At 56.4% G+C, this 10,576-nt stretch overlaps 2 protein-coding genes across 2 annotated transcripts in view; one reads left to right on the top strand and one right to left on the bottom strand.

Annotated features, from left to right (window-relative positions):
• Nucleotides 1–291: 291 nt before the first annotated feature.
• On the bottom strand, nucleotides 292–1,269 carry VTJ04DRAFT_9941 (uncharacterized protein; the record flags this gene model as incomplete). Its single annotated transcript, XM_069368543.1, has 2 exons — nucleotides 292–445; nucleotides 569–1,269. 2 exons carry the CDS (start codon nucleotides 1,267–1,269, stop codon nucleotides 292–294), a joined length of 855 nt encoding a protein of 284 aa, XP_069214676.1.
• An 8,115-nt stretch (nucleotides 1,270–9,384) lies between these two features.
• The window catches only part of VTJ04DRAFT_9942 (uncharacterized protein), a gene marked incomplete at both ends in the record, with an annotated part of 5,031 nt that continues 3,839 nt past the window's right edge, over nucleotides 9,385–10,576 (top strand). Inside the window, one exon of the mRNA XM_069368544.1 lies at nucleotides 9,385–9,608. Within this exon, the coding sequence (XP_069214677.1) occupies nucleotides 9,385–9,608 (224 nt within the window). The remainder of the gene's footprint in view (nucleotides 9,609–10,576) is intronic.

Here is a 10,576-nt window from a genome sequence, read left to right on the forward strand (position 1 = left end):
CCATACCCCCGCGCCTGTCCTGTCCAACTTCCCGACAGAAAGCATTGTGCAGATGCGACCTTCGTAATGCACATACCCGTCTATGGTCCCATTCCGTCGTGCAACCATCAACACCGTCAAGCCTATCTAGACGTCTGCTCCTCATGCAAGGCAATATGACATGCAACAAAACGTGGCCGTGGCAAACAAAGGGATGCGCGCCCCTTACACCGTGATAGCAGCCCTGTGCTACGAGCTTGAGGGACGCACGCCCGCCGGAAATCGACAGAGGAAAAAGAATGAGCGGTGTGATCAGGCGTCGGGAGTCGCAGCGGGTGGTTGCTGCGCGCTCCCGTCGGCCTTCGAGAAGGCCCCGAGAACGCTCTTTTGACTCCGGGCGGCGATTTTGAGGTTGGCGAAGCGCGCCTCGGGCAGTCGCCGGCCGGCCTTGATGCTCTCCAGGACCCTGGGATGGAGCGTCATGCGGACTGTCAGCCGACCTCCTTTTCTCGCGATAGGACGCACAATGGGCGCGGGGGCCACGGAGACACAAAACACGGACGAGAGTAGACAGGAAGGGCCAACTCACCACTCGACGCCGACAAACTTGATCCCGCAGCCGCCGACCCGCCGGATCTCGCGGTCTAGCTTGCCGCCAGCCAGTCCACCGCCGGCGCCGCCGCTCGGCCCGGACGGCTTTCCCAGGATGACGTGGGTTACCTGGCGACGGCCCAGATGGAGGGCCATGCGGGCGCCGTTTTCCGAGAGCAGATGCTTGAGCTTGTGGTCCGAGACAAGCGGGTAGGTGCTGCCGTTGACATAGATGACCAGGCCGTCAAAGATCTTGCGGGGCGGGGCGTCCAGGCGGGGGGCATGGTCGGCGGGGGAGGGATGTTTTGAGGTGGCCGTCTCGCCGTTATCCTGGTGGACGACTTGCCGACTATCTGACGGGCCCGGACCGGCCAAGGGAGGCGAGGATAGCCGTGTCGTCGTCGCCTTCATGGTGCCCGGCTTCTGTAGCATGTCGAGGACGCTGTTCTTTGCGCGGGCGCGGACTTCCTTGGGGATGAACACGCCGAGCTTCTCACCGTAGTCCTCCGAGCCAAACCCGACCACATCTTGAATCCGGCGCCCGCCCGAGTTTCCGGCGGAGAACTGGCTGTTCATCTTGAGCGTGCGGGACTCTCGCCATCCTTGTGGGCCGCTGCCGTCGCCAATCTGATGGCCTGTCGAGACCGAGTTCCACGGGTCATAGGTACGGCTGTATCGTGGTTGGGGCGGCGGCGGCATTTTGATGGTTGTTGACGTCAAAAAGTAAACAAATTGCTACATTTTCATGAGGAAGGCGCTCCGAGCCTTAAAATTTTTTTCACGGCGATGTTCTTGCCGTTGGACGGAGCAGCAGACCGCCAAATCGGCAGGCTCGACGCGTCGCTAGGCAACCGGTGCACGTTTCTATCATGACAAAGACGCGAAGTCACGTGATCATAGGAATCTGCTTCTGCCTGGGCATCTTCAACTTCCCGCTCTGTACCAACATGATATCGACAAAGCCGGATCGAGTCCGATGGATTTCGATGAAGCCAATGCCTCGTGCGCCGCAAAATTCATGCTCACTGCCTCTGTTACGGCCCCTCAATCGTCCACACACACCGGCCTCCAGACCTCTGGATGGATGCTGACGAGCTCTGATAGGTATCACAGCGGACGCCTCATCCAACAATCTCACAAAGTCGCTGCCGGATCCGTGGTGGCGTGGCTGTCGAGATGACGGCTCGCTGTGAAACCCCAGGTCGCATTGGCGTTGCTGATGCCAGCCTCTTGCTCACCGTCGTACCAAGGCATCTCACCATTGGAACTGCGTTTGGCCCCTACTAGGTTGTGCGACGACTTTGTACATTATGGCTGACTTTTGAGCATCATCCCAGATGCCTCTTACGTCCTCGAAATGCACCGATCTGGAGTTTCGAACCCTACTCAGTACCCCCAAGTGCATGCATATGCGTTATGATCGACGTCGACCTTAACACGTTGACCCTTCTCCACGTTTATTCCCCGGCTATAGCACGCCGAGCCATTGTGCCGCTGTCGTGCTGATGGGGGGCTCTGCCGGCCCAGACTCGCTTCTGACTGCCCGACCTGGGAGGTCTCGAATGGTAAATCCCGCGGCTCGTTTGCGAACTTTGGGGCCGGGTCCGGAGCCCGCGCGGGAAGAACAAGACAACACGATCTGTTGACTTGTTATTTCCAGATTGCAGGCCGAATCCAACGTTGCTCCATATTGACCTGACAGCAGAGATGCGTGTTGAGGCAGTCCCTGCTGTGAATATACCGAGACCACTAAGACATCCATGCGTCTCCCCCGCCTCCCGTGCAGACAGCCACCGCGGTTCATGCACAGCTCGCGTTGCCGATACGCAGTAGTGTAGGCGATCCGGGAACCGTGCCCCTCCTGCGCATCTTGAATCGAGCGGAGAATTCCATGATCCTCAATCAACAGCGCTGGCAGTCTCGCCACCGGCGGCCGCTAGAGCAGTGACTAGCGGCCCTGCTTTTGCAACGGACTGGCTTGTGTCTCAACGCCTTGAGTTTGCCACTCAGGCATATTCATGCAAAACCTGGCGTTGACAAAATTTGCAAGCAGATGACCTGGGATGTCTGCAATCAGCGAACTGTTTTTGTCAGTGATCACCGCCAGCGATGATGAATCCAATGCCGTGAGCATTCTCTGGCTCGAGCCCTCTCCCCGCATTGATTCCCCCGCTCACTCTTCCGTTCGTCCCGTGCAAGCTCAAAACATTCTGTGAGTCCTTTTCTTCTCCTTTCTCCCCCACCAACGCCCGGCCCTAGCGCGGCCCAGCTAGCCCCTCCCCGCCATCCGGATCCCACCTCAACGACTTCTACCAACCACCCCCCTTTTTGATCATCACCTCATCACACCCATGTCAACAGCCAGCGCAGCGAAGGGGCGAGATTTGTCTGGAAGAGTTGTGCTACCTCAAAATGACAAAGATAGGGAAGACAAGTGGTACAGAGACTCCATCTGATGTGGCGCCAGCCCTTCGGACGGGGTGCTTACCTCAGCGTCCGCTCAGCATTCGGCCCCCCTATCTTTTGGGGAAACCGGCCTGCTATCTCGTAGTCTATAACCCCGAACACAACAGCCAGGGCAACACGCTCCGAGCTTCAGGAGAGAACGGACCCCCTACCGAAATCCAAGAACTCTGGTTCCAAACAACACACGGGCAGCGCCACCACTCATCTGGTACCCAAATCGGCCAGCACATCACCTCAAACAATAGAACCTAGCCACACGGCCAAGGAGGGTTTCAATGTTTCAATGTTTCCATCACCATCGTCACTTTATGCGGGATCTAGCCTAACCCAACGGGGGCTGTCCTGCCATCCAAAATTCGAAAAGGGTATTGGGAGGCTCGAGCCCATGACTGTCATTTCTCCATGGCGTCTGAGGATCCTTCACCTCCAAAAAAAGAGACCACAAACAGCCAACACCCGTCGATTTCCATCTCCAACCAGAAAAGGTGGGGGGACGCAAGTGCCAACCCTAGGCCCGAGCTCCTTGCAGAAGCGGACGGGCAGGACCGGGAGCGGCGGGACAGAAGCGCGGGGAGTGGGGTCTTTTGCTCGGCGGGAGCAAAATCTCCCCTGGCCCTAGTCGTGGGTTTTCCAAATTGTGTGTCCCCCAACCCACGAGTTGACTTAGTGATGGCTTCTGCTCCGTACCACGTACTGTGTGTTTTTTTTTTTTTTGCGTTGTGTTAAGGGAACCTGCTTATTGAGGCTCGTCGGGCGAGGAAAACCCCTGGCCCTGGCCAGCGGCGGACTCGCTTGCATCGCATCGCATCGCATCGACATGGCGTTGCCTCGCAGCGGCCGGGAAGCGTTCCCGTCCGGTCCGGCTGTGTCCACCGGTTCTATCGATGGGACTGTGATCTCTTCCAGACTCTCAACTTTGTCTACGGGATACTACGCATGCCCACGGACTGAGCGTTGGCCGTGTTGTTGCATACCCCTAGTCCTTCCACACCCAGCAGATTCAAGGTGGGACTTTTGGTTGAAACACCCGCGCCTGAGGTACACTGCACTGGAACTGTGACGACTGGAGTCGAGGTTTGATTGGGAGTGGTTCCCGAGAAACAGAATGGCAGATCAGATATGCAAGGCGCATGCAGGCCCGGGAGAAGCGCAGGCCGGTTGTGACGTTGGGAGAAACGGTTGTTTAGTGAAGCGTGGTCTTACTAAACAAACCTTTTATGAAAATGTTGAATCCGCGAGAAGTCTGGAAGTTAAAAAATGCTAATCATAACATTACGCTCTGTGGAATTGTGTTGGCGAGCTGACCATGTCAAGATCGAGGGATCTAGGTTACGTATACGATACCACTTCCCCTCATAGAAAAGGATTTCACGGATTCAAGCAAGCCAAATAGGTTGGGGTGGAAACATCGCAAGCCGATCCTTTTGTAATCCTCCGGCGCAATCCGGACCATGCTAGGTTCGTATAATCCATCGCCCGAATCACACGCACGTGGGGCGCAAGAAACAACCAAAAGCACAGCCCGGTTGGATAGCAGACAAATACGACGGGAGAGGACACAGTTGTGTTTGAAGGTTAGCCGGTCGCAGGTGAGTTCTTCAGATCGTAGGAACTAGCCTCGCATACTTGTGTGACAAATATCGCCGGGTCGACAAGAGTTATACAGAGCAATACTTTGTAGCTGCTCCCAGCCCAGGTTTGCGGCTATTCCATGTTCACGTACCAAGCAGAAGCACTGCCATGCAATGCGATGCTATGACCTTATGTATGTCCAGCAGCGTCACCAGACCTACACTCCACACGCTTCGCCTGGGACACGCGTCTGCCTTGGAGTCGTACGTCCGCCTGTGCAGCAGCAGGTCTTGCAGTGTGCAGTCTGCAAGGCACCGCTCAACGTCGAAGCTTAGCGTTGCGGTCTGCTAGTTTTAGTGGCGAGGGGGTTGCAGCCTGCTTGCATTGGTCTCATGTCATGTCATGTTCAGGTTTCCACCAGACAGTGTCTGTACGCAGAGGGAATGTTTCAACGGCTGTGATGGTCGATGAAACGAACGATCAGCATCGTGTGTGCAGGTCTGATATAGAAGTAGGCGTGCGTACTAGCAGAAAACGTGGATGGACGATCAAGTTTCATGTTTTCAAATTTGGTTGGGAGGGTTGAGAGCCCGGGTCCGGCACCTTGCGGTCGGTGATGAGACACGAGCCGCTCTGCTCTGTACGACTGTGTTGGAAACAAATCTCTCCTTGAGAAGGACGGAGAGCGGGCCATTTTCAGCCTTGAGTGAATCGGGTGATTTGGAATCTCATCGGGACCACCACTGCCTCTGCCTCTCAACACAATGCCAACGAGAATCATCGTTGCGTGTTTTTCCACCTCTGAGATGCTGACCACCTACTCCGTACGAACCGCACATCGCACCCTCCGACAGCCGACATGAACAAAGCAAGATCTCGATCCAACGAGATCCCAATCCTTTTTTTCCTGGCAGCGGAGGCATCCGCTGGGATCTCGGCAAAGGCGCAGCGCAGATCCGAGAGCCCACATCTCATGCAGGCCGGCCGAGAGCAGGTAGGATCGCTCTGGGCAGCATCAGGGGTCTGTTCTGGCCATCCTCTCACACTGGTTGACCAGCAGAGCAACAAAAATGATGAGCAGCAAACACGTTTGGAAAAAAGCACGAACCGCAAAGAAGCCCGGGAGACGTCTTCCATGCAGCACCAACCACCCGGTCCGTCCATCGGTTTCGCTGGTCTTGTTTTGGTCTGCCAGGTGGGGGAATTTCGGCCTCCAACCCCTCCCCGTCCGGCCGGACGGGGAGGGGGGGGGGTCGGGCTTGACGCGAAAGCGGGGGCCCGAAACCGCAGCGGGGAGGACCGGGGGCGGTAACGCTAGCGCAGGCGAGCCAGTCCCCAACCGAGTTGTCTTGTTCCTTGGCATCAGTCAGCAAGAAGACACGAGAGAATTGCGTTGGCTTGTGCTGCCAGCGGGTGGTGGGGAAGCTCCGGGAGTGTGTAACACAGCGCTGGGCTGTTTTTGTTTCTCATCGAGTGGGATGGACTCGGAACCATTCGATCGGCTGCCGCGGCGCTTGTCACGCACACTGGCAGCCTCCGCTGTCGCGCGCCTGTTTTCCTGCACGTTCGGGCGGTTCCTTGACGTGTACAGATTGACAGACATACAGAGAGACAGGACAAAGTTTGTCTCGACCATTGTTGGTCCGGCGTTGGCCGAGTCGAAAGACTTCTTCGAGAAGAGCACTCGCCGTTCTTCAACAAGGCCAGCGTTTCGTCGGTGCCGACCGATGCCATCGTGGCCGTCTCTGCGCCCTTAAGCGCAAGCGGGCCAAGCGATCCGGGGTTCGTCCCCGGCCTCGCGCACTGACCACCGGAGCGAACTGTTGGCCCGATGAGGGGCACCGGGCCATTCAACGCCCGCCGCGGCACACAGCCGGGCCGGATCCTAGGCTCGCTCGCTAGACAATGATTCTCAGGCTCAGCTGCGAGATTTTGTTGGTGTCGTTGAGATTTGTGCTGCGAGATTGCCGTTTCGCTTCTACTCCTAGGATATTAACTCGATGTTCAGCTCGATCGCTGGCGAGTCCGAAACTCCGCGGGGTGACAATCATGACCTACAACAAGTCATGAAATTCACTTCCAAGGTTGTTCACGTCTTTTCTCCCAGACCAGGGCTGCCAGGCCGTTGACTTTTTCGGTCAGCACTAACGTTTCGAAAGCTGAAAATAACTTTTCCAACTTTTCCCAAAGAGTCGAGCCTGTTGTTCAACTTCCAAGGTTGACAGAGTTGAAAAGACACAAGCTTTCGCGGCACGCGGTTGGCCCGTGCAATCAGAGAGTTTAAAAGTGGAAAATCTGACGGCGTGTGATTGGGTGTAGATCCTGAACTCCCATCAAGCGCGTTTGCCAGAGGGGCGTGGACGTAGCGAGATAGAAGTAGCGGTGAGGGTCTGTGTTTGGGAGGGACACACAGTGCCTGAGGGTTGCCCTCTGCATTTTGCATCGGGGGAAGTACCCGCTGTTCGGCTTGAGCTCACAGCCCGAGGATGGACGGACGGAGAACTTGCTGTAGTGTTGTGTAAGATGTCTTTTTGTTTCGGGCTTGTGACGTTGGATGGCATCATATTGCTGACACTGACATTGAGTCCAGAGGACCAGAGACAGACCAACAACTCGCCCAAGACTACCTATTCAGCTCCTCATGTCCCAGCGAGACAGCCCAAAAGAGAACCGCCCCGGGGCGCCAGCTCGATAACATTGATGATGTTGTGCTGACTGAGCAAGACCTGAACGAACAAGATACGACCCTCCCACCAACCATGACCCCGGGAATCCTGCTCCCCCGCTTTCCACCCAACAGTGCGCAACCCACTGTTTGTCTCATCGCGAGCGACACCACCCCTCCCTGAGGGTGCTGTCATGTACGGCGGAAAACGGTCCGCGCGTGCAGCGAGCCAGCCCCGGACGAATGGGAAGCGCAGGAAGCTTGTTTCTCTCCAGGGCTTGGGCTGGGCCCCTCCTTTTTAGTCTGCCCTCTGGCTGCTGGCTGGCTGCTGGCTCTCGACGACAGCATCACAAATCTCATGCACATCATCCGGGAGACCGGACACACGCGTGCTTGCGCGTGCGTGGTGCAGAGCGTATGTGTGCTCATGGGTAAGGGGAGCACAGGTTGGTGAGGTGGTGGCGATGGCCTCTGCTGGGTGTCTCTTAGGGCTGATGGAGTGGCAAAACGAAACGAAACAACACGACGACAGCCTGACTGACTTGCATCCGTTGCGGGAGGGCTACGTGCATAGGTTTGTTGTCCCTAGTTCAGATGTAAACAACAACTCTCATCCGACCAACCAACCATCTAGTTATCCCTCCATCAACAAGTCAGAAAGATTGAGGAGGAGGCTTCGCGCCTTCATTCCAATCTCTCACCTGCCCCTCTTCTCTGTGTGTGTTGGGCTTGACATGTGGTGGTCGCTGATTGGACGATTAGGGGGCGATGTGCTCTTGGTACCACAAACAAAGATACGGGAGTGCCGGCGAGCTGGCCTGGCTGTTGGGGTTCGCGAGGAGAAGGCCTTGAGCCGAACCCGAAGGGAAGTTTGGCTCTTGCAATCACGACATTCCATTTGGAGGGGCGTGATAAACGAGCCGGGCTGGATACTCAGGACAAGAGGGGAGATCCGGTTGAGGGTCAAGACATGACCAAAAGCCTTTCCGACGTTGTGGCGGATAGATTGGTTTTGTGCAAATCTCGGGTTGGACAGACGTTTTTTTCGGGTCTCTTCCCAAGTACACTAGCAGCCTGTCGTCCAGCCATCCCCACGAGAAGTGTGGACTTCTGCTCTCGCCGTCCTCCATCGGAGGCACAAAAGTCAACCCGCCGTGCAAAAAAAGGATCCCCTGCACCGTATTTCTCTGTCCTCAAGACCCAGAAGCCCGGCCGGGCTATAAGACACAGTTCCGCGATTGGCCGGCACAGGTCGCTGTGATTTCAAAGGCAGAAAATAACCGCCATGCATTGGCCCGCATGCAAGCTTCTGGGGGAGGACTGGAATGTGGTAGATCCTTGCTCTGCCGGCATTCTGTGCATGTTTCGATGCTTTCACGGCCCTGGCGTCTGCGCCTTGCCGGTGTTGGGCTGTTGCTACGCCGGCTACAGGATGATGAAATTTAAGCTCTAACGACTTTCTTGGTTGGTTGAGCTCAACAGGCCAGAGGGAAAAGAAAAGGGGCAAGATTGTGACCGATATCCCACAAGATGGACATGCTTTTTTGGGGCATTGTTTGCATTTGCCACAGTGCAAGGCTGCAAGGTCCGGGGAATTTGAGATGGATGAAGAAACGGGCCAAGATCGACGGTGTGGCTGCAGCGGATCTCGAGACTGAAACCGGGGGCGACAAGTTGGGATTTGTGAGCGAAAGATGGAGGGTGGCATGATGGGCCTCTCAGGGGATTTGATATTGGCTCTGGACTGGCAGAAAATAGGACTTGAAGGACCCCCCCTTTTTTTTCGAGACACGACGGATTTGGCCAATGCTTCGCGGAGGTTGGGCAGGTCGCCAAAAAAAAACCTGTGCCGCAGGTCCTTGTGCTCTGATCTCTTCACAAACCGTCAGCACGAGATCTCCTGCGCTGCCACGGTAGGTCTCTCTCCTGCCATGACATGAGGTGGGTCGCAGAGTTGAGGCTCAAACGCGCTGCATCGCTTGCGTGGTCGCGAGCCGGGAAATCTGCACGTCGACGGGATCCTCATCCGGCTCTCTCGCTGGAGACCATGTGCTTGACGACGCTCATGCATTCGCCGCGCCGCCAGCACGGCATTTGAAAAGAGGCACAGCATGACGCTTCAAAACCTGTGCCGGACTGCACTTTGCCTGCGCCGCAGGTACCGGAGCGATCTGGGGGCATCGCCGAGACGGCTGTCCCTCTGGCGAGTTCAAGTCCCGCAAAATGGAGCGAACACTCCGCTGTCGCGGCCGCCATACGCCGACACAAATTGCGGGCTTTCCCTTGCCATTCGGGCCGTGTCCGATCTTTGTCTTCTGAACATCCGATGCCGCGTGTAAGTGAGCCTCGTGGCAAGGATTGAGGATGGCAATTGGAAGCGAAGAGGTTGAGACGCAAAAGAAGCCTCTTGGCGAGTTGAATAGAGCACGACTCTTGAGATGAACTGGATGGCCGTTCAGATTAAGTTTATGTTGGCAGCTCCATGGCATGGATACCCTACCATGGCTGGCGGTTTTGGAGTCATATGCATCCTGTCGGCATCTTGGTCAGATCGAAACATCCACCGGCTGGGATTATGCTGCAGCTGCTAGTGTATGTACTCCGTAGTCCACCTTGAATTCAATCGGCTCGATTCCTGCCGTGTAACTCCATGCAGCAGCGCAGCAGAGGAGTAAAAGCGTATCCTCCACCTCTGCTCCATCTGTTCCTCCACTACCGCAAGGAACACTCCCAGGAGGTCGTCTGGAGGTGCATTCTGCGTCTGCGTAGTTAGCCAGCTGTCATGGACCCGATTTCTGAGTCCTCCCTAGTGTACACCACACCACGAGAGCACCTCACCTCATTGTGCAATTCTCCCTCCACGTGTCTCGTGTCGCTGGCGAGCTTCGGGGTCAGATGGCTGAGAGAGAGTTCCGTTGCTCCCCGGGTCTGGCCGCCGGCCCTGGTCCCAACTGGCCCCAACCGGTGCCAACCCCACCCTGCCCGTACAGTGTGGCACGCTTATCCTACACACGGTGGTGCAACTCTGTCGATATCGACACGCCCTACCCCTCGTCCCGTCCTCTTCCCAGCCTCTTCCATCAGATAACCCTTGCACCGAACCCTTGCTCGACAAGCACCAAACCAGCTCGCCAGCACCACACCCTCTTCCCGCGATGTTGGTGTCGACTCTGGAGTTTACGGGAGGTGGACGGCCATCTCGATAGGAGGGAGACAAAAAAGAGAGAGGGGTAACAAAGAGGCAGAGAGAGAGAGAGAGAGAGAGAGAGAGAGAAAGAGAGAGAGAGAGACAAGAGACAGAGA

Source organism: Mycothermus thermophilus (assembly GCF_041956435.1).
Source record: "Mycothermus thermophilus strain CBS 625.91 unplaced genomic scaffold VTJ04scaffold_7, whole genome shotgun sequence".
NCBI classification, from domain to species: domain Eukaryota; kingdom Fungi; phylum Ascomycota; class Sordariomycetes; order Sordariales; family Chaetomiaceae; genus Mycothermus; species Mycothermus thermophilus.